The sequence below is a fragment of the Aptenodytes patagonicus genome, chromosome 13 (assembly GCF_965638725.1).
Source record: "Aptenodytes patagonicus chromosome 13, bAptPat1.pri.cur, whole genome shotgun sequence".
Taxonomy (NCBI): Eukaryota; Metazoa; Chordata; class Aves; order Sphenisciformes; family Spheniscidae; genus Aptenodytes; species Aptenodytes patagonicus.
In genome coordinates, this window is record NC_134961.1 from 2,914,762 (window position 1) to 2,938,081 (window position 23,320).

General features: G+C 47.9%; 1 protein-coding gene across 4 annotated transcripts; it reads left to right on the forward strand.

Annotated features, from left to right (window-relative positions):
- The first annotated feature begins 1,671 nt into the window (after positions 1-1,671).
- On the forward strand, positions 1,672-22,711 carry LOC143166515 (uncharacterized). 4 transcript variants are annotated; one of them, XM_076350932.1, is made up of 6 exons: positions 1,672-1,756; positions 2,150-2,977; positions 14,433-14,481; positions 16,572-16,662; positions 19,244-19,294; positions 19,988-22,711. In XM_076350932.1, exons 2-5 carry the CDS (start codon positions 2,615-2,617, stop codon positions 19,281-19,283), a joined length of 543 nt encoding a protein of 180 aa, XP_076207047.1. In that variant the 5' UTR covers positions 1,672-1,756; positions 2,150-2,614; the 3' UTR covers positions 19,284-19,294; positions 19,988-22,711. The 4 variants fall into 4 exon arrangements, 3 of the variants coding, with proteins under 3 accessions (XP_076207047.1, XP_076207045.1, XP_076207046.1); XM_076350930.1 differs by lacking the exon at positions 1,672-1,756 and adding an exon at positions 1,821-2,069; XM_076350931.1 differs by lacking the exon at positions 1,672-1,756 and adding an exon at positions 1,821-2,019.
- Positions 22,712-23,320: the final 609 nt, after the last annotated feature.

Consider the following 23,320-nt stretch of genomic DNA (forward strand, 5'->3'; position numbering starts at 1 on the left):
GGAAATAGTGATTTTTTTTTTTCCTTGTCTTGTTTCAGGTGAAGCTAGAGTTGCTAAAACGTTATAAAATCCTGTGCTGTGGAAGGCTGCAGGAGTATTTTGGGAAGCATTCTTACATAATTGTCTCGTGCTTATACTATTCGTTAGGCATTCACAATTAGAATAAAGATACCAGTGAGAGGGACATTTGGTGTAACCTAATCCAGCCAGCTTATCTCCAAAGAGGGCAGAGAAAAATGCATTCTAATACGTGAGCGGCTCCTGTGGTTTGACAGAGGTCTTCACGTAATGCTGACTCGTAAAGCCAGCCCATGTTCCTTTCGCGGTGCTTCATTATTGGAGGACTCAGAAGGCAAATGTTCATCAATGCAGTACTTCATAGCCCTGAGTGTCATTCCTGACCTGTGGACTTGAGTGCAAGACCAGAGTCGGCTGGGTCGCTTCCGCAGGTCACTGTGTGATCTTGGACAAGGCATTTTGCCTTTCTGTGTCAGCTCTCTGTTTTCGTAGTCAAGGTGCGTTTTTGGCAGACGTGCCCAAGTTATTTCATTAATGATTGTGTTTTGAAGAGGCTACTCTATAGTATTTTGCATCTGAAATTACAGCAGTCTTTACTTCACTTTTAAGTTTTGTAATGTTTGAAGCATCTCTGCTGCATTATCATTTGTTCGAAAGGAAACAAGCCATGTTATTAGAAGTTAGGAAATGCTGTTGTTGCTCTATCAGTCTGTTCCCCTTTATAGGAGCCACAATGCAGTCCTAATGACATTTTTTAAAAAAATGATGTTTTCTCCTTTTAGCATTTCTTTCTTTAGCATTTCAATGCTGTTTAGGGTTTTGGTGACATCTCTTGTTACAGCAGTGTCAGGTTTGGGTCAGGGCTTTGCTCTATTAGTTACTGTAATACATGTGGCTGGAGGCATGGTCCATGCCCTAAGGCATTAATGATGTACACCGGTGGGGGAGAAAGGAGATGTTCTCATCTGCTTGGAGTTCTCTGTTCCAGTGTTCTTGCATTAAGGAAACGTAGATCAGTTTTGGTAGAAAATTGAGCTCAGTTCTGACCTGCCTGTCTCTTTCTGCATCCTCTCCTCAGGTTCATGCCGTGCATTTGAGATGGGTGCAGAAGGGGTGACTGAATTTGCAGTACCATATCTCTTTGGTGACTGCCCACCTAAATGTATTGCAGCAGTGCCAGGCCCAGGCTTGTAGGCAGCAAACTGCTTACAAGATCTTCCAGGGTGGTTGTGACCTCAGGAATGAGTTAAAGACAAGGCAAAAAGGGAGTGCGAAGTACAAGTGCTTCTAGAGCAGAACTTGCTTAATAGCATTGGTCTTGAAAAAGTAAAAGCTGAGGATCAACTTCTAAAGTGAGTACTGGGATGAAGGAACGCTATAATATTTCTCAGACCATTCACTGTAGCAAAGTAGAGGAAAGGTCTCACTTTTGGGAACAAAGTGAAGTATTTTAGAGTTGTTTCTGTGGCAGGGTGAGCCCAAGAATGTTTCCACACAGAGGCAGCCGAAATCTGGGTGTGATCTCTGCTTCTTTTAGGCTTGGCACGCTCATCTGTAAAAAGATCCCCCTAGCAAAGGTTAGGAAACGCAATCCCATTCCAGACAGACTCTGCCTCTCGGGGGGGGGGGGAGAGAGCAGCCAATGGCCAGCCTCTCCCCTCGCAGACTGGCCCTGTCCTGGTGGCTGCTCGTCCCTGCTTACATTTTGGCTGTTAATCTGGATGCTGGTCACTAATTGGTAAGTTCTTCCAATCCCTTCCCTTGGGCTTGGTCAGTGGAAATGCATTTATTGGTCCCTGGGCTGCCCATCTTCTGCTTTGAGTAATCGGGGGGCAGAGTCACTGAGGAACAGCCTACAAAGGATCTCCAAGGGATCCCCGCAAAGTTCAGCTGAAATTATCTCCTGAGTCCCAGCAGCCACTTCTACGAGGACTCCCTCTCCCAAGACCAGCAAAGACAGAAGGAAGCCAACAAATTAGTCCTACTGAATCTGTAACTCGGGTGACTAATATTCCCTTCTGCCACTTAAATTTTTTCGAAGAGTGCTGAGGGTAGATAAAGGATAAAATATTCTATTATCTTCCTTCGGGGAGGAAAACCCCAATCCTAACTTATCTTTTCTTTGAATTAGAAAGAAGAAAAGCTTACCACTTCAAGCAAGACAACAATTCGAACACTGTAACAGAAGGAAAGTTATTTGAAGAGTAATAAGCATTGAACCTGCAGTTCCTCAACAAAAAAAGGAGAAATACTGCTATTTTAAGATCATATGGAGCTGTGACAGATGATCTTGTATCTTTCTGCTGAAGTTATTTTACTCTAAGGACAAAGTTGTTTTATTTTCTTTTCAAAATTTTTTGCTGCTCACCGTTTGTGCTGCTTTCATATTTAGAACTGCAGGAAGGTTTGTAAGCCACACTGCTTTAGAAGATTGAACTTTGACATCAGCTACCACAGTGCTTTGATTACTGGCAACAGTCCTTCCTGTGGATGCTGACAGCTGGGAAGCGCTGACCACCTACTGTATTTGGCCCATCTGTCTCCCCTTTGAGTACAACAACAGGCACTACTAGCTCCTTGGTATCTCACCACCAAGATGGAAGAAGTCTGGGTTGTGTATCTCTGCCTGATCTTGCTTATCATGGTGCTTCTTCTAATGAGGCATAACCCGCATGTGGAAGAGGCCAAGAAGGAGAGGGAAAGCAAAAGCCCCCCGCCATCCTCTTCCCTTTTCCCCAGTAATGTCGGCAAACAACTGGAGCACACCCAGGAAGAGCTGGAAAACTATCTGGACAGGCTAACCCACGTCTTGTTTGCCACAGAAGGCAGGAAAAGGGATGGCCAACATGATCAGAAGTCCCACCATCACCGAAGTGCTGATGTTGTGTCTGAAACTAAGGAGCATTCAGGAAAGGAGGCAGCACACTCTCAGTATCTGTCAAGCTACGCAAGGGTTCAGGTATGAGGCTTATAAAGACTTTCAGAGTCAACCAGACTTAGAGCTCCTGGCTGAGGTAGTGAATCCTGTTGAAATGCATAGTCCATGAACTTGGATGGGGAAGAGGTGGGGGGGAAGTCCCGCTATTTTGAAATATAATAATACATTCCTATTTTTGCACTGTATATTTCAACATTGAGCGGTCATTCAGAGACAGCTGTATGTGACATGAGTTGTATGTACGTTACATGTGTAAGACGTCAATGTTGGCATCTATCCATGTGTGTGTATCTATATGTAAATTATTCCTTCCTATATTAATAGAAATGGGTATCACTTCTTACTTTGAGAAATCATTGTGCAGCTCTTCAGCTATTATAAATCTCCCACTTTCCACACATACAGCAGCGTTTTGCCAGTTTGCCCAGCTAAGGATCTGGCCCAGTAGGGTACAGGAGCTCTGCGGACACCTATTTACTGGTGAATGCACGGTATCGAGCCGTGGGAAATACGTAATTTTTCTGCTGTACATGATGATCATGCATAGTGTACTCTGTAAACATGAAAGTCGCTATTGGCAACCTGCAAAATTCTCTTTGCCTTGGCCAAGACCCTTTTTTAGGGGATGGAACAAGATGCATGCCTTTATATTTTTATCGTTATCCTCATTGCAATACATCAGATTTTGCCCTTGAGATGACAGAGTTTCATGGCAGCTATGCGAGCCTGTGTTACTTTATGCTAGCAGCTGTTTATATTCTTCATTCTTGAGACATGTATCTTGCAAGTGCCAATGCCCCGCTCTGTCACTGAGCACGTTCTAGGTCCAGGTGGGAGTTCCAGTACGAAGCCTTTGCCCTCGAGGGGAGAGCCAGACCTTGATGTCAATAATTGCGCCCTGCCAAAGAATCAAGAGACAGATTTCTTAACAATGAAGGCACTGCTGTAAACAGCCTTTTCAGTGAGCCAGGACATTATAACTTCTTAAGTCTTCAGGAGCTGCCTGAGCTGTCTGGAGGAATCAGGACATCCAGTTGAAGGCAGAGGGGCAAATATACAAAATGTGAGGATGTTGTGCAGAGTACATGGGCAGAAAGAGTAACTCAAGTGGTTACTTACCTACTGGCGTATTTCATTTACTGAAGAAGGTGCTATTTTATTAGATCTATTACAGATCAAAAAATAGCAATGATTTTTCGTTATGGAAATGGATCATGTTGCAAAATAAGCGTTAGCTTATTTTTCTATTATGGTTAGAGATGACTATGTTTGCAGAATACAAATTGGGGAGAAAAGGTGCCATGGTCACTATTTTCGTACAGTTTAATATAATGCTAGTTAGCTTCAGTGAACATTCACTTGCTTGGAAAAAGGGAGTACAACTTTTTTCACAGACTTGATGCAGCAGATGATCCTTCTTTGGACAGTTGAAAACTTTAATATAAGCTCCTTTGATATATGGAATGAACAGTAATCATGCCGAAGCAAAGTAGCAGAAATAATCTTTTGTTGTTCCTCATTTTGTGTTTTGGGAGCAGTGGGAAAGAAGTCACCACCTCAACAAACCTAAACAAGCACTTGTCAATAAGTTGTCCAGCCACTGAAGTGAAATGGGAAACTTCAACTTTGCTTAGAATAGTATTTAGTGCCAAAACTGCCTGGGTTTTTGTTTATTGCTCAGGCAAAGGCTAAGTGTTGGGATAGTTTCAGGAGCTGTATTTGAGCGTGGTTACCTGGGTGCATGGCATGACGGAGATGCAGTCAGCTCAGAACGTGATTTAGGTGCTATCCGCAAGCATGAGAACGTGTGGGTACATACGAAGGCTTTTGGGTCTCTCCCAGGTCAAGGAAGGACGTTGATGCTTTTGTTCAGGGAGGGGGTAGTGTTCTCTTCCTTCTTCTGAGAATTTTATCTCTCTTTCAGAGTAAATGTAGGTTGCTGGGAGGTGCCAAGTTAGGATCTCTGGAAAATGAAATGCTCAGCAGAGGTAGGATGGCTTGCAGCAAAAGCTTCTTCAGTAAGTGTGCCAGTCTTCTTAACTAGCCACGTCCAGGATCTCTGCTTGCTTTTTCTGCAAAGTTCTGAAAAAGCCTGCAGCTCTGCTGGCACTACTGTGCAGAAAGGAGTGATCTAAAACCTGTTATGGATGGAGAAAGAAAACACCACCAAGCTGGAGCCCTGGGCAAGGACATTCAGGAGCAATATCTGTGGAAATTCAGAGTAATGTAACTAGTATTGGCAAGAGGCAATACTAGTTGCAGATTTCTCAGGGGGCATTGGACTTATTTAATGGACTTTGGCCATAGTTGGTCAGCTGTCAATGTAGACACCATCAATTATCTCATTTTCCACTGGTGGAAGCTGTTTTGTCTTGCAAACAGATGTTCAGAAGGAGCTAAGGGGTTTTTTGGTCATTCATTGCACTCATCTAAGCCCTTGCCTAGTAGGGTAGGATCCATATTTTCTTATGAATTTCTATTTGTTGCTGCACATTAAATTATTAAATGATCTCAAAATCATTTCTAGATTTCCCCTTATTTCCCACTGACTCTCTGTTCTCGTGGAAACTGAGCAGTCCACTTGTTACAGCCAAAACAGCAGCAAATGAATGGATTCAGAAGTGCAGGAGGCTAAGACAGGTAAAGACAGTAGGTGTGACAGAGCAGTAAGCAGATTATTTGGGAAAAATGTACTTGGAGGGTTTCCTACTTCATTAAACTTAATCAGAGCAGGGTTATTTTCAGGTTGTTTTCAGAAGCAATGAAAAATGAATGGTGGCAGATGGCAGAAAGGCGTGGGCCTCCTACACGGTGGAAAAATAGATTGCCAGCCAGTCTGCAGCACGTACCATGGGTGGTAGAGCACATGTGCCTGTTAGGACAAGGCAGAAGTTGGAAGTCTTTAACACAGCCATGGATTTAGAAAACCCACAGTGCCAGCTTCAAGCCACACAGTGGGGGAAAAACTAGTGCAATGCCCAAGCTGATGGTGAGTTGAGAGTTGTTTCCAAAGGCGCTTGGCTGAGTACTGGTGCGTGCCCTGTGACAGCAAGAATTCAAGTTCAGAAGGAGCATGTCGGAGATGTTTGTCTGTCATCGCTGGCTGTGCAAGATACCTGCTGGGTAAATCCATGGTAACTTGCCTGACTGACGGACATGTATTTGTGTATGCCGTGTTGGACACGGGTCAGGAGGTTCAGCAAAACCAGTGCTTCTGCTAGAAGTGCTTCCCATAGTCAGTAATCTCCAGTGCTGTCCTTAGCCTGAATATCTTTGAGTCGTACCCATGGAAATTCTTGTGATGACATGTCAGTGCTAAAACAGCCGTGATTCACATGGGCACGGCACGAATAGGAAGAGTTGCAAGGAAGAATAGTTACTATTCATCCACACAAAGTTGACTTCTGTGGGCCTCCTTCTGGGCCTCCACACTTCTCCAGATCTGGCAAGGGTGGCAAGCTTTCTGCAGTGCGTTCCTGCTGGATTTTGGGTGGGTTTAATTATGCTGCAAGAGGCTCTACTCCTTTGGTCCATCAGCTGATTCAGTCTGCTACTTCAGCCTATCACAGGCCCTGAAAACTACATAGATGGCTAACTCAGATGAGAGAGAGAGAGATTAAAAAAAAGTCAGATTATATATAATATATATAATTATTATATCTAATCAGTCAGATTATATATATATAAAACATATATATATAATCATAGATTAAATGTCTTTGTGGATGTCATGCTGCGGTGATAGACACGTTAAATGACATTACCTAAGATAATACTGTTAGGGCATGTTTCTGTAATCCCCTCGAGACCTGCCATCATGCTGCTTTTCGGGTCTGTGTTGCAGCTGTCATTTTTCAAGCATAGAGGTTTGTAGGCAGAGAGGATATCTGTCATTACACCTGTGGAGCTTATATACCTGAAAGCTTCTCAGCTTTTTTTTTTCCCCAGCTATATCACTTGTTCTCAGAAAAGATAATCTATCTGCCACACTGGTGTTTCAGGGTGCCCCTGATAGAGTCCCTTGTAGAACCACTGAGTGGATGAGGTTGGAAGGGACGTCTGGAGATCAGCTAGTCCAACCCCTCTGCTCAAAGCACAGTCAGCTAGAGCAGATTGCCCAGAACTATGTCCAGTCAGATTTTTAATCTCTCTATCTAGATACTTGGATGTCCTCTAACACAGTAAAATTTGAGCATTTGTGCAGGAAAAACAAAACACTGTTTCTTTTGAAGTCACTGCTTCTATCCAGGTTCTCCGTCTCTGTATTGCACCTAGATATTTCTCAATCTCTTAACTCTCTAGCACACGCTGTAACCCCAGTGAAGTCATTTAGGCTGATATCAGGATGTGTATCTGAAAATTGAAGTTTCACATTTGTGCTTCAGCCCCAACTTTTAATCAGGTATATTCCAAGCAGCACATGAAACATGGTGAGCTTCTAAGTTTCTCTTTTCATGTGAGGAGACAGTTCTGCCCCACTTTTCCTTGCTGGTAAGGAAGCCTAGGACGTTCCCACAAGATGATCAGAGGCTCAGTAGGTTTCAAGCCTATCATCAGTAACAAGCATTTATTTACAGGTACAGAATTCCCTTTTCCTTGAATCACTTTCCTTACCTCAGCAGCTGGTGACAGTTAAGTAACAGCTATATTTGTAGTCTAGCAGATTAGGATTTTTTAACTTGCAAGATTTAATTTCCAGTTGGCTGAACAATTAATTGTGGCATAGTCTTCATGTGATCCACAAGCTCTGTAAGAATCCACCATGTCCCAGCAGTTTGTAACGTGAGCCAGCCCTCAGCAATGTAGATGTATGGGGTGGATCCACCCCATACCTTAGGAGAGAAGGACTGATACAGACTGAGGAGGAGCAGGAGAAGAACATGCGTTTAATCATTTGTGCTTTGTTAGACAGCATGTAGGAGTTTTTTGTGGACTTGCTGTCCAGGAGTTGATAGAAGAATATTCAGAGAATAAGTGAGTCAATATTGTCATCCTGTACACATTCCCATTTTTAGGCTTGTTGAATTGATTTTCCTGTTTCAGCAGTGGATGTAAGATTCAGGTTAAAGGAGATAAAAGGAAGGGTATAAGGTGACAAATTAGTAGGAATATTAGAACGGCAAAGGATGGATATTTACAGTCATCCGTGGACCTTTGCTCTCAAAAGAGTGTCCAGGTTTGAAGTTTCCAAGACCTCTGCCCCCGGATTTTAGTTATTTGAGGACATCGTGCAAATTAATTTCAGCCTTCAGGTTATTCATAAGCTGACTGTATTGCATATGTTATCCATTTGGTATCACCATCGTGCTTTGTGATGAGGCATTTTTAATCGTGTGGCACTTGCTCATAGAGCTGGGTGAGTCAAAATGAAGAAAGAGGACATATCAACTCAAGAAGATATTTCGTTCTTTGGGGAAAAGAGTAGAAAGAGTTGATGTTATTTTGGGGAAAACTAATGAAGAAGAGTTCATTGGAGGAGTCTTGCTAGTTCCCAGTGTTTCCTTTCCTGGCTGTTTGAATTAGGCAGTGCTGGTGAGAGCAGGTACCATGTCTCCTGCAACTGAGCTGGTGCTGAGCTTTAGTCTAAAGTTTTGCCGCCTGCTTATTGCAGCCATTGTCACTACCTGTTTACTCTTTCATGACTATGGTTAGGAAGGTCATAGCCAAAGCATCTGTGTCATATCTGCCATGTCAAATCTGGGGATCATTTCAGTGCTTCTGTCTTTGACTCTAGTTGTTAAACACCACTTTGTTTGTAGTGGGCTTTACAGACCTCCAAAAGGCACAGTCAAGGTAAGAGGTGGCAGCAGCAGAAGAAAATTACCATAAACAAGCAAGCAACCTCTTAATGTAAGCAAAATCAGCATGGCTTCATCCTCACAGCTAGCCATGCCTGCCAGTGCTGCCTCACTCGTTCTCACGTCAGCATATCAGTTTGTCCTCCGAGCTCTGCTCGATGGTGGCGCTGTCCCAGCCTTTGATAAATGGGAATCTGTTTAACTGAGAGGAATTTTTGATCGCTATGTTCTCTGTACTCTGCTCAAAGTGTTACCAGATCTGGAGCTGTATCCCTGCCAACCTCTTAAGGTGAGCAGAAGTGACCTCAGGGGTATTCACACTAACGGCAGACATTTAACTTAGGTGCCCTGGGAAAGAGGGGTGATTTGGAGCATTGAAGGTAGGAGCAAAAATAAAATGCCTAAATTAACCTCGGTTAATGGTGTGATTAACCATACACCACCTCCCTTTCATTAGCTTGCCGCTAGCCTGCACCACTCTGACAAGCCATGACATTGCCACTGAAAAAAAGAGTTGGGAGTGCAGTCTTGCAGCTCAGAGATGACAGTCTTCAACAGTGCCATGCCTGTGAGTGCTTTTAAGAGGCCGAGCCTAAACCTTTAACTTGTCTAACTCGAGACATATGTGGGAGGACTATTCCTGTGCCCAAACTTAGGCACCTGAAAGTTAGATGTCTAAACCCTGAGCTAATTAACCGTGGCTACGTCTGTAGTCAGGGGAGAGAAATGGGCATCCTTGGAGGCTGACTCATTTTGTGCATCACCATCTCAGTTTAGATGGATTGCCCAAGCTGGGCAATGAGTCCCGTCCCTCTTTATGGCACGGCATAGTGTGGTTTAGAGAGATCTGAGCTGGTGGTGGAAACAGGTGGTGCAGCTCTGTTGGGATGGTGCTCTGCTCACGCTAGTTAGCTCAGCATTTTCCTTTAGCAATTATTTTAAATTGCTAGATTTTAGATTGCTCCACAATTTGCAGCTCACTGTTTTAGAATTCCTTTTGCTCATTTCCTAGGCTCCACAGACTCTCGTGAAAGGGGCAGAAATGCCCAGTATATCTGCATAATTGGTATGACCCACAGGCTAATAAAAGAGTAGGAGTCTTCCTATTAAGTTCAGGGTCTTGGGGACAGACTCATGTTCTGGAAAGAATTCATCCCATTTGATCCCAGTTAAACAAAATTAACAGAGAGATTAACAAATGTATACATTAGCCTTAAAACAAAATACCTATTACTTGGTCAGGGTAGTTCTTGTAATTATTCTGTGGCTTAAAGGCAGTAGGGTAGTTGATCTTCAATGTCTTACATTGAGTTTCTGCTGTAAACTGACAATCATACAAAGAGAAACCTCCTGAAGGAGGAGTTACAAGAGCTAATGTCCTTGTCACTGATTCCAGAAGGAAATACTGGAGTTTTTTCATTTCTTCTTTGTATGTGAACACATATTTACATTATCATAAGGTGGTGAACTATCACAGCTTGATGAATTCCTCTTTATCAGTGAACTTTCTACAACGGCAATCCAGAATATGTTAGCTGAAATTACCCTGATGTGAACTTCATTACGCTGTATTAATACATTTGTTTCAGGCTGTTCAGGCAGGTCCTTAGTTCTGAAGGAATCTTTCTCAAAGCCAGTCACGCCTGAAAACACGCTTGAGCAGGTGCCTGAGTATTTCAGGAAATTGTACGTAGACAGTAGGTAGTCTTCAAGTGGATGCCTTAAATACCAGCTTCTCGGTAGTGATTGAACACTCTTGCATCTGATTTTCCAGTGGCTTCTGTGACATCTTTTTTTATCCAGTCCAGTTGTTAATAAACACGTGGTTTTGTCTCAGTTTGGTACCTGCCAGAGTCTTGGCACAAGCTGTGGAGTGAGCTGTTGCTGTCCATGCCATGCCTGTTTGTAGACACACACAGGATTTTGCTCTCTGACGCTGTTGATCTTTGTGCTTTTAAGCAAACACCAAATTCAATTTAGTTTTGGAAAGCATAAATCTAAACTTCAAATGAACAAGAGTGTGCCTGAAGAAGAATGAAAGGGGAGGTATTTCGGGACAGCAAGCCAGATAGGGCCAGAGTCTATGGACCAGAGTTTATGGACTGGCGGATTATCAATACTGGTTTCATCAGGGATGGAAGAGAGTCATAAGATGAATTTGAGGAGTCATGGGATGACAGGGATGGAAGGAGGAGGTCAGGAGTAGCTAATTGAACTTCTCCAGGCTGAACAAAGAGGGTTGAAGGCTATCTCTGTAAAGGACAACTTGGACAGGAGGCTGTTAAGTCCAGAGAACTTGCCAGATGGAGAGAGCGGGGCAAGCCCAGAGCAGTGACAGGGGAACAGTGGTAAGTGACCAGGAGCAAACTCGTGAGGGGAACCACAAAAAAGCGGTGAAAGATTCTGTAGGTTTTAATAAAACTCCCCAGCAGAGCTGCAGGAGCTATCATGTGGATGCTTTTAGTCCACTGCAAGTGTGGAGATCTGCATGTTAGCTTAAATCACTCTCAAGGTCTTCTAAGTCACTTTTGCTTTCCAATCACGGTATGCCTTGGCTCAGCTGACTGGTAGAGCATTCAGATGCGGTAAGTTGTTCTCTTGTATTAAGTCAGAGGAAGGATGGAGCAAAACCACCACTTGCACTTGGCTGTGTCCAGTGGCAGTGGTGCATCCATGGGTGCCGCTTCTTGGCAGATGCCCTTTTGGATTTAGGAAGCACAAGTTCATGAGAGCTGGGGTAGCTATAGCTATGTGACACCTAGTTTGTCATACCCTACTGAGTGCAAGGGAAGTGTTAATCCTGTGTGTACTTGCCTGGTAGTGGGTACTGCTGTGGTTCTCCTGTAAATTGCACCCTGGGGAGCTGGCTGTTTTCAGTTCAACACCGCCAGCATGTCAGACCCTCTGGTCCACTCTTCCTGACTGCTCTTGTTCAACTTCTGGTCTCAAGCAGTGGGCTTCCCCGCTGAATGGTGTTCCTGGAAAATCCACAGCTCTTGTTTGGAAAAACCTTGGAAAACCTGTCTGTTGTTTGAAACCCGTCTTTGCCCAAGCGTCGCCCTCGCATGCTGCACCGCCTGCCCTCTCCAAATGGCATTCATGGGGCACACGGCCTCCAAGCAGGAGCCAGGGTTCTTGGACTCCTGCTCGCGAAGGCGGGTTGCTGCAGTATATGGACTGCCTGACCGGGACAGTATTGAGTTACAGTCAGGCCCCCGCAGGAATGCAGGACCGTGCCAGTATGACCTCTTCAGATATCCCAACCGAGAGCAGGAGCCATTGGCAGTCTTTAAACCAGAGAGGTCAAGTTAATGTCACAGCGCACCTTTGCCAGAAGGAAGGCTTCTGAAAGTGCAGTCTGGGGAGCTAATTGGATATGTTTTTCCCATCTGTTCTGTATTTTTCCATTCCTTTGTTTGGTTGTTGCCTCTCACCAATCAGCGCTAACCTGCTGGAAGAACATCAGGTTTTGGATGCTGGAGGGCAGTAGTGAAGGCTAGATGAGCCAACCTTTCCATTGGGTGGCTCAGATGGTCTCTTTGGGTTGTTTAAAGCCCTTGAATGGGTGACGAAGTTCAAAGACGCCTCTGGAGGGCAGGCAGTGCTTAGCAAAGAGCCCACATAGCAGGTCCGAAGTAAGTCCTGCCTTCAGGGAGGTCTGCTCGTTGAACAGGAGTTTTCTCAGCTCAAAGGTCAGGTCCTGTTCAGCTGCTTGTGCTTGCCATTCGAGTAAGAAACACGAATCCTTGCACCAGCTTACATACAAGGAAACCTAGTAAGCCACAGCTGTGCTTGGAGACAGAAGAAGCAGCTTAACAGGAGCTCCTCTGAGTTCAGAGAGGCTCATTTCACAGGTGTATGAGGAGTGACCCCGAAGGGTGCCCGCTTGCAGAAAAGCCATGTCTATGAGCTGACCCAAAATGCAAACCAGCTGTTAGCAGCATCAGGACCCAGGCAGCTGGACTTACAGCCCATCCAGTATAATTCATAGGCTAGGAAAACAATCTAAACTAACCTTGGTATTAAATACTAGCATGAGAGCTCAGAAGTCACTCGTGTCCCTGGTTTCTGGTTCGTAGCTTTGGTGCGTAGTTTTGTTGATAGACTGCGGGACACTGCAGTCAGCGCTACCTGCGGTCACTGAGAATGAGCAAAGCAAAGGGAGTTGGCTGGCCTCAGTCAGCAGGCCTGCAAACTGACTCCCAGCCGCTTGCATCTCTCTTGCTCCGACACAGCTGTCCTCCTTAAGTCATATTCATTTACAAGTTTATGGCATAAGCAGGGTGAGTACAGAAGACGCAAGACATGGTGGAAAGCCCAGAAGAGATTTCGTGATTGATTAAAACATGGTTTCTGCATTGCTTTCAGCTTCTTTCTACCCAAGGCATGAGACTTTCTGAGCTAGGTCCTGTGGTGAGCAGGGAAAGGACAGCGAACACGCCAAACTAATGGGAGAGGACTCGCAGTGAGAAGCTACCGACAGCAGAGGGCACAAAAGATAACGGCAGCAGATACTTGACATGTGCACAGGACTAAAAGTGATAGCTTGGACTTGAATTAAATCAAATCAAATCAGAGTTTTGTTACTTTCTTCTTATGACCATAAAAAAAGGGGGTTCTTTATTCTGATTTTTTAAAGCTTCTTAAATTTTTTCTCTCTAAATTTTATTTTTTTCTTAATATTTAAAATTAGGTGCCACTTTGTGGACTCTGTGGTGTGATTTCCTTTGTTATCCCAAATAAGAAAGCACCAAATAATCCAGCACTTGTGGGATCAAAGTAGTCAGTGTTTCCACTGATAAACTCTGTGAAGCCCTAAGGAAATTCATAACATCATTTCACCCCATTTCCTTTCCTAATTCATCTTTTTCTATATATACTATGGTTGCTGAGTTGAATAGATTAGAAAATGCCATCTGATGTTTTGAGGTATTTGCATTCATCGTTCAGCTGGAATTAGGAAGGCCTCATCTGGCATTACAGGTCCAAGTGAGCAGAGTGAGCGGATTCCCGGATCGGTTCTTTCGGAGCAGGTGGGTGAGATCCAGCTCCTGAAGACCTGAACATGTCTGCGGGCAGCTCTGATGGGTGCAGCTGCAGGGGCACAGCATGTGTTTAACTGGGTTTGCGGTGCCAAAGGCTGTGTATCGTTAGGGTTTAAACCTTTTATATACACAAATCTCTAATATTTGCTTACTCTAAACGTACCACTCGTAATAACTTCAAGTATGTGTTTGCAGGTTTGGGGGCAGCTTTGTTCTTTGTTGTTTCTCTGTGTGCACGTCAGTCACGTTAGTGACTGTTCTTGCTCTTTTTCCCAAACTCTGGAGCAAACTGCCAATTTGCACAGTTATCTGAATGTTGCTTTTTTTAAGGAAAAAAAACCCTGAGGAGGACTTAGCTCTTGGGATGGTTGCATAGCAGCATAACTGAAAGACTTGCACTGGATGGGATGGGCACCACTTTGCTGGGTGGAGTGGCTGAAGACAGCAAGTGCTGGTGTTGAGAGCAGGAGGGCAGCAGTTCTGTCCCCATGGTGTTCGTGGTGTTAATCACAGCGATGACCAGGAAAGCCCCAGCGCTTCCTATTCCTCTCTCAGAGCAAAAGGGCAGGTCAAGGGGGCAGCCACCTGAGGTTGTTATTCTTTTTTTGTTTGTTTTGTTTTGTTTCTGAACAGGAGAAAACCACTCCTCCTGGAAGCACTGAGAATATTGTGGAAGAGATTGGTGAGTTGGGCCAGACTGTGAGATTGTGGCTAGAGAAATCTCCTTCTCCTGTGCAGGCATTTGCTTTTGCCACTTCAACCAGGAGTGATGGGGAAAACGCTCCTGGCTTTGCCATCTCATGCATGAATATCTGGACACCCAGCCAAATATTCTGGTTCCTTCTTAGTTAGCACCCAGAGTCCAGCTGTGAGCGCTGGGTATTATCTGCCAGGCCAGTGAGCATTTCCCTGCAGCTAGTTTTTGAAGGAAAGCAAGCCCACAGGGAAATCAAGCAAAGGGCTGTGTTTGGGCATTGGTTTCATGAGGGTATATGCCCAGAGACCGTTCTCCTGAACGCTGTGGCTATGCCTACAGAGCCCTGAAAACGGGGTCGGTAAGCAGAAGATGCTCCCACTGGCCTAGCAGATGCTCTTGGGGAAGCGTGGCTCTGCGACTGGCACGCTCAGCCACGTGGCACCTGGCATGCTCTGGAGGATGCTCTCTGGCCATGTCTGAGGTCACATACAAAAGGAGAAGAGTGTGGTCCTCGCTCTGACCCGCCACCACCAGGGACTCCTAAGGCAGCAGATGGGAGTGAGGATCTGGATACTCTCGGTCTTGCCTTCTCTTTCATCCCATAGGTCTCCAGGCCAGCCACGCTGCCAGCCTGCTCCACGGGCTCCGACTCAGTGGCACTCCAATGCTCTGCTCTGCCTGCTTGGGGAGCCCAGCGCTGAAACCCTTCCCTAAGCTTTTTCCTCTCAGCCTGATTTGCCAGTATGTCATTGACTTCAAAATCAAATTTTGTATTCTCCCCTTACAAACGGACCCTTCCTTTATGTGAAGGCGGTGAGCCCAGAAGTTGAGTCGTTAGTGGACAGAGCTGGTTAAATGAACAAGGACAAGAGTGGAGGGGCGTTCATGCCCATCCCAGCCCTTCCACAGTCAGTGGGTTTCAAAACTGCCCTCCACAAAATGTCGCTGGCAATTACTCTTGATGGCAGCTTTTGGAAACTTTTATTGCTTCTATCCGCAATCGTAACAAGCATTTTTGATCAAAAAAGAAATAATTAAATCCATGCTTTGTTTTACAAGAATTCTTCTGTTGCCAAAATTTGATGTCACCAGCTCTACAGCAATTTAGTATTGTGTGTGTTGAAGGGAAGGAAGCCCTCCTAATTTTAGTTTCCTCTGTTTTATCACACGCAGGTAAAGCTGCTTTACCCGCTTCCTCATTCTGCAGTCCCTGCAGATTTATGTTTGAAAACCACAGCTTATTTATATACCTCCTTATTATGCTAAATGCACACACATATTTAACAGAATGAGTTTGTATACCAGTTCACAATGGACTGTGCGACACAAAAAGCACAAGCCCAGACTTTCAGCTGCACCAGCTGGCAAGGAAGAGACTGAACAGCAATGAGCTGATGGCGATTCTTCAAACGGGGAGTGATTTTTGGTTTGGCCATTTGGCTTTGTGCTTTTCTGAGCTGTCGGAACCTATGTGGGAAATGCAGCAGGTGAAGTGCTTCCTAGGAAAGCAGATGGACAGCTTCAGGTATTGAAAGAGGATGCACTGCCTTCATATGGTGTAAGGCCAGCCTTGTTGGCCAGCGTGGAGGAGAGGATGGTCATGAAGTCATTTGGAGACCATTGTTTCTGTGTGCATACAAGGGCTGCGTTTGTGCTGGAAGCCAGTGACTGCCTTGTACTGGTTGTGTGGGGCCAGGTATGACCCCCGGTTGAGAGGTCCCTCCTGAGTCTTGGAGAACGCAGAGGCGATGGTCTCCTGCACTGTGCAGCAGTTGTGATCTTCAGGAGGTCAATGTGCTGGGTTTCCAAACATGCCACCCAAAAAAGGCACCAAATTTAAAAAGTTTAATCGAGCTTGAGAGGATAAAGGCATTCCCAACCGAGGAAAGAAAGAGGGCTGCAGTACAGGTTTTCAGGACCATTATACGAGATCCAGCACTTGGGAGTGCCATTCCTAACCTCCCACGGTGCTTAATGCCCACCGGCAGCTATTACCAGGCAGTCTCCTGCAGGGCTTGATGATGACTGCAAGGAGCTTATCAACAGAGGTATATCTTTGTTTGTCCTGCTTCCAGAGCAAGCGGTTCAGGAGACGGTAGACACAGATCTGTATGTGAGAAGAAGACAGCGCCCGACTGCTTCCAGGAGATACCATGAGGGTTACCGGTAAAGACAGTTCTCCATGGGCATCTTGTTTTGTCTGTAGCTCTCCTTGCCGCCTTCTTCCTTTCTTTTCTTGCTCTTCTGGACTCTGTTTCTGCTAAGCTCAGCCGTGTCCTTACCGGGTTGGGGTGAGAGAACAACTGTTGGCAGCTCCCCATGGTGTTGGTGGCTCCCTGTGGGAGGTGTGCAGTGGCCCTGGGGCAGGAGCAGCCACAGGAGTGGGCTGGGGATGGGTGAAGTTGTGAAGATGGGGGATGTGGAGGAGCACAAGATGGTTCTGAGATACTTTCCCCTGTTAATGTGGGGCAGGAGCTCTGGCCATGTGGGAGGAGAAGAGCTGAGGAAGAGGTGGCATCATTTTCTTCTTTGGCGTGTACCAGTGAAGAAAGTGTCTCACGAGTGGCCTGAATTGGCTGATATGTCAGCAAAGGCCCTACTTGGCTTCCATCGTTCACCTGGTGTGTGTGAGTGTCTGGGGGATGGGACAGTATCTTGTCTTGGGAACCTCTGTAGAAATGGAGAGGCCTTTCCCAGTGCGTTGTCTCTGGGTGACATCTGAGCCCTTGACGGAACCCGGAGTCTGGCCAGCATCCTGATGGGCTGCAGCGGCCGTGCCAAGTAAGACCCTGGAGGCAACACTGCAGTTTGGTCTTCTGTTGTCTGAGCTGTCCTCGGTCACCGTGCAGGAACGCTGGGGGCTACACCTGTGAGGCAAAGAGGAAAGGTTTTATTTCTGTTGCTGAGCCCCTTCACTGCAGGCTCAGAGACCTCAAAATGAGCTATGCTGGTGGACCGGAGCTGAACAGCCATGTTACAGCGAGCTCAGTCCAGCTCCAAAGTTTACGATGACCTAAGCAACAGGAAAGGGAGAAATGGCATCTGTAGAAACTCAGTGTGGGCTCCTACTGCCAGGCAGCTGGCTGTCCAGCTTCTAGCCACTTCAGGAAAAGGAGGACAGCAAGGGGGATATAGGGTTTGTGAAGGGGGGGGGGAGGGGAAAGGGCGTGGCTCTCTTTTTAGGTTGTTCAGCCATTAAAAAGCACCTGCTTGAGATTTTATTTCTTTTCCATTTCAGCGTTCAATGCTTACACAGTCTGAGAGTGGTCCTATAATCCATGGCTTGGGGGAGCTTCGTTTCGCACCTTGTAGTAGTGCTCTTTGTCCGTCATAATGCACAGTGTATAGATGAATGTATGTGCATACGTAGATACGCGTGTATGTATTATCTGGAACATTCTCTGCCCATTTCGACCTTCTTCAGCACGTGTTAAACATTTGTGCTGGTTTCATGAAATTAAGCACGGCTGAAGATAGTTTACATATGCACGCTTATTGTTAGGTATCCCCTATAGGGATATTTGTGATGCATTAGCTGTATACAATACATTAGGTCATATAGAGCATATATTGTGTGTGTGGTATGTATATGTAATGACATGGTTTAACCTTGCTTTGGCTGTGCAAGGTAGGTCATGCCAAATGCTCTGTCATGACAATTTAGAGCTGACCGAGGGTCCCTAAGCATCGGGTTATGTTGACAGCTGAAATAACCTTCCTGAGACACACAAAGCATCTGCCGGTTTATAGTTAGAGCCCTTTCCTCGGCAGCTGCACCAGTGCAGATTCAGCTCAGAGGAAGATGGGGAGCGGGGAGGAGGGATGTTCATGCCTCATAGGTGTAGGACCCTGGTTAATCGTGTCAGCCACCATCCACCATATCAAGGGGAAGGCGGCTTGGTGGGACTCGCTTCCCCAGAGCATTGCTGCTGGCAAAGCCATGTCCTGGTCACAGGGCTGGGTCTCAACAGGGAGCAAGGGCCTGGCCCTGCCACTCTATGTGGAGATGCTCAGCCAGTATCCAGGACCAGGCAGATGTTCAGGCAGCTTCCCATTTTTCCTTGAGCACATAGTAGAGAAGGGAAGTAGATTCAGAGAGTCCATCTCCCAGGAGCTGATGAGTAGGGAAGATGATGTTCTTTTCTGTCAGGGTTGCATGTAGCTGAAAGCAAGAACTTCTTGTGCTTCCCAGCGTCAAGGGTTACATGCATGTTTTGACCCCCTTTGAAGTAGGTGCAAATGTTCAAGCACTCCCTGGACAAACAGCCTCAGCTTTTCATAGCTGGGATGCTCCTCAAGAGTGGGCTCAGGGCCCAGCATGCTGGAAGGGCCTTTGACAACCTGATCTGCTGCGGCTGCTGGTTTGCTCATCTGTACTCTATCACAGCTCATTCTGGTGTAAAGTCCAGCTTGAGGCAGTGAAGTCATCTGGGCTTTGCACCAGTGCGAAGAAGATGAGTGTTTGGGCCAGAGCCATAAGTCTGCAAAGAGCTCTGCAACTGGGTTGACCAAAAGCTGCTTTGCTCTCCCCCGTGACCTTGGTTTGTACTGCTGCATCCTCAGCTCGTGAGCAGCATCAGCAGGTCCCGCCTGCAAGCACTGGGCTGAGGACTGCTGCTCCACCCCAGTGAAAGTGTCCTTCCCTCCAAGGGTGACGCCGCTGTTTTGTTTCTCCTCTTGCTTCAAGATGCGGTTGTCGTCCCCCCACTGGCTGCCTGCGTGTTTCAGTTTTGTTCTTTTCTTGCAGGCCTGAAACAGCCATTCAGCCTGAGACGGATACTACTTAGAGCAGTAGCTGGTAAGTGTCCCCCCATCACTTGCTGCCCATTTTATATAGCTCCATCAGGCTAAAGGGGTTAGGTGGCCACAGCTTGTGACACCTGTCTGCAGGTGGTACATGCGGCTGTCCTGTCTATCCCCCATGTCCATGGATCAAGAAACTGCAGAGCAGGAGGACTGGGCTGATGTCCTGAACCTCAGGTTGTGCTTTGTATTGCACCAGAAGTCCCGGTGGGCTTGGAGTCCCATTGCATGCCTCTTCCTGCCCAGCTTGTCCCTGCCTGGATGCTGCCAGAGAGGAGGACTGAGGTTGAACCCATCTGCCTGCATTGCCCCACCACCGCAGGGTTCCTGCCTCAGCCTCGTGTTTATGTGGTTTCCGTGGGTATGATCTACTCACCAGTTTGAGACTCTCTTGGTGCTGCCAAGACACAGCCTGGACCTCTGTAAGAAATGCAGAGCTGGCAGAGGCATTGCTGGTCTCAGGGCTTTCTGGAGCCACTTGAACCAGCAATCAAGAAATGGCCTTTGCCACCATTATTGTCTTCTGCCTTGAAGTGAAGCTGGCCCTGAGTAGACGCTTGCCTTCCTACCAGGGCACGGCCTGTCAGTGCTTACTCCTGCTCCTCCTCCTCCCAGAGTCTCTGTCTACATCCCACTCCTGCTATCTTCAGCCAGGTCTCATTCCCTTTTCCTTTCTGTTCCCTGACAGCTCCAGCTTCCACGGCGCGTGGCAGCAGCTTGCAGAACTAGTGGCACCGCAGCCTTCCCGGAGGAGACCTAGAGTGAACCAAGGGGTTTGGTGGGGTGGGATGGAATCAGGGCATCTTTAGGGGCGTACCTGGGTGAGGGGAGAAGGAACACTTGACGTTGCAGTTCTGTTGCAGCTAAGGCAAAAAGCTTTCCCTGTGTTGAGGCCAGGTCAGGTACATTTGCTGTTTCTTGAGAACAAACATCCCGTCTTGTGTGTACAGCTGCAGTCTTGATCTAACCAGACATTCACTGGCTGAAGGTAGACTGCTCCACAGCAAGCCCTTCCCTGCTCTTCTCGGCAGCCATAGCTTCCCAGCTATGGTGGCCCTGGTCAGCACCATGTGGCACTGAGAGAAAAGGCAATACCTAAAAAGAGAAGGCAGCATCTCAAGAAACGCCAAATGGTCTGGCCTGGCCAGCCTCTTTGAGCACATCAGCGCAGTAGTTGCCTGTCTCAGGCCACACAGAATCCAAAGCTATCCCACGACCTGAGGACTGCTGGCATTTATAGCTGGCAGCTGCCTGGCTTGACCCTTCTGGCTATGAGGAGATGGGGTTTGTACAAACACTGGTGGAACCAGGGGGCTGGATATGCTTCCCACTACCAGGGTCCAGCCCAAAGCTGTCACCTGCAGCTTCAGTTCGTGTCTGTGACCTGAGAGCGAAGCCAGAGAGTGCTGGGGCTGAGCGCTGGTGCACGTCCTTCTTTAGAGCTTTTTTTTCCCTGTTCAATGGCTTTCCAAAGCCCCCTCCCACATGGCAGCACTTGGAAGTCAGAGGAGTTGGATGTGACCGGTGATGCCAGGAGGCAGTGGGCAGAGGCTCAGTGGGGGAGAAGAGCCAACACGGCCAGAAGAAATGCTCTGGGCTGCTCATCCATCCATCCCATCTAACCTGCTAAACCCCATCCAGTGGCTTTTTCAGTCCCTTTTTTTGCAATGTAAAGGATGTCCCCAAAGCACTCTCACTCCTTCAGCCTGGATCTGCAGTGAGTATTTGATGTCCTCAGGCCTTTTGCCTTTGTGCCGTGACCCGGCAGAGAAGGGAGGAGAGCCCTCCCGAAGGCTGGTACGGTGACACTCCTCCAGGACAGACTTGGAGGCAGTAGTCTCTGCTTTGACCCCTAGATCTCCTTGGCTTTTCTGGGCTGAGTTGCAAAGTCCTGTGGGGGGTCTTACCCTTAGCACAGGTGGGTGGGAGGCGAGAACCCCCCCACAGCTGGGCTGGGATGCTCTGCCAGTTAAATATCCCTGCTGCTGGGCTGTCAGAAAGGTACACAAAGGAGCGTATTCTAACTGCTCCACACCCACTGTCCTTTCACTGGACATGTGCCAGCGAGACCCCATGGGAAGCACAGCACCAATGAATGTGGTCTGCCAGGAAAAGAAAAACAAAACAACTCCCAGCAGATCTCTCAATTCATGACCGTTATAGGCAGCGACTGGGGAAGGAAGAAAGTTGAAGTGGATGAACAGTAAGGATTTCCTCAGGATTTCATCTAGAGTGGACGCAGGTGAGCAGCATACAGATGCTGAAAATAGCCTCCAGGTGGACAATAACCGCTCGCCCTCGAGAGGTGCCAGGATGGGAGCTCTTGGAGCAGGGGTGGGTTCAGCAGGAAGGACAGGTAAGGGCCACGCTGTCACCTGGGGCAGCAGATCCCCCTGGAGGGACAGCATCCCACAGAACCGAGCTGATCGGCTTGGGAGCATCACCTGGGTCCCATGGGACAGGATCGGTCACACGTTTTTATTCATTGTATTCTCCGATCCCAGCGCCAGTGGCTGTCAGGGTCACCCTGTGTTTGGTGCTGTCCTTCCGGGCAGGATGCCGGTGGTGTTCAAACCCACCCGCCAGCCTGTTGCAGAAGGGGACAGGGGGAGGCTACAGCTCATTTAACTCTGCCCCTGCGATCTCCCCAGGCCCTGACATCTGATCCTAGGGGTGGGGGAGCATCTCCTGGCTGGGTGCTGTAAAACCCCACCTGAGGACCTCACATCTTGGCCCCCTGATGGGTACATCCCCCCTCACCCAGCAGTAAATGCCTGGTGTCTTTCAGCCTGCAAGGGACAGGTCAGCAGCTCCAAAAGCACTTTGTTACAAGCAGCGAGGAGGTCTCCGGGTTCAGGAGGGTGGTGTGTGTTAGACTTGCTTTGCAGCAGCAGCCTTAGAGGCAGCGCTCGCTAGTTGAGAGGTATCACTGCAATGTAGAGTAGCGATAAAAATGGAAAGGTCCTGTTAACTGCAGGGTGGGAGCTCAGAGATGTCTCTGTCGTGACAGCGGAGCAGACGTTTGGGGAATGCTGCTCCCCGCACAGGCTCGGACCGCGCCAGGTCCTTCGCCCTCACCGCCGAGCGATGTCGGTGCCCACGCAGACACGTGCTGGTGATTGCTGCGGGTGCTGGCTGCGGCGCAGCCCGGGATCTCGCCAGCAGCATGGGCGCAGGCAGAGCCTGGCAGGCAGCACAGCAGCGTTGGCTGAGGGGGTTTGGTAGAGCCCCGCTCTGTGAAGCTGAACAATGCTTCCGGGATGCCGGGAGAGCTGCTGAGGCAGCCTGCAGCGACGGGTGCGTCCGTCTGCGTGTGCAGCAGGGTCAGCTTGTTTCTTGTACAAACCATTTGGAGTGAAACTAATAAACACTGAGCTCTCTGTGCCTGCGTTAGTCAGTGAGCTGAGCCTCATTGTGTGTCTCTTCACTTCGCCTCCCCGCGCCCCGTCCCTGCTCCACGTGCCCAGTGGCCGCTCGTCCATGGCCACCCAACCAGCAGGACAGAGCACCCATGGCCACGGCTGACCATCTGGATGTGCCAGCTCCGGCTGACCATCCGGACGCGATGCCCACGGCCATGGGGAGCCCTCCACGCCCCTTGGTGCTGCAGTGCAGTGGTGAGCACCCACTGCCAGGCACCCACCCCATGCAGGCTCGTGGTGGTTGCTATCAGCGCAGCCACCATCCTGGGTTGCGCTGGGTCTGACCACATCCCTGCCATCCCCCCAGCCCGGCGGTGCACACCCCACAGCGCCCAGTCTGGCCCCGGGGTAGGAGTCGGAGGGGGAGGACCACGGTGCACCATGCTGGGCATGATCTTGGCTAAATACCCCCAGGAGCTTTGCTGGAGAGAGCTGGAGCCGGTTCTGCCCCAGCTGGTCCTGCACAGGTCCCACCAGTGCCCCTCAGCCTCAGCGGCACCAACGGGTGCTCCTGCTTGTCCCCCATGCACTCAGGATCAGCCATCTCCGACCTCCTCCACCAGCTGCAAGTCCCACCCTGCGGTAAGATCCTTCTGCCC

Coding starts and splice junctions, on each gene's coding strand:
- LOC143166515 (XM_076350932.1), top strand. CDS start 2,615: ATGGAAGAAGTCTGGGTTGTGTATCTCTGCCTGATCTTGCTTATCATG. Junction 2,978..14,432: donor CAAGCTACGCAAGGGTTCAG/GTATGAGGCTTA, acceptor GTTTCTGAACAG/GAGAAAACCACTCCTCCTGG. Junction 14,482..16,571: donor GAATATTGTGGAAGAGATTG/GTGAGTTGGGCC, acceptor TCCTGCTTCCAG/AGCAAGCGGTTCAGGAGACG.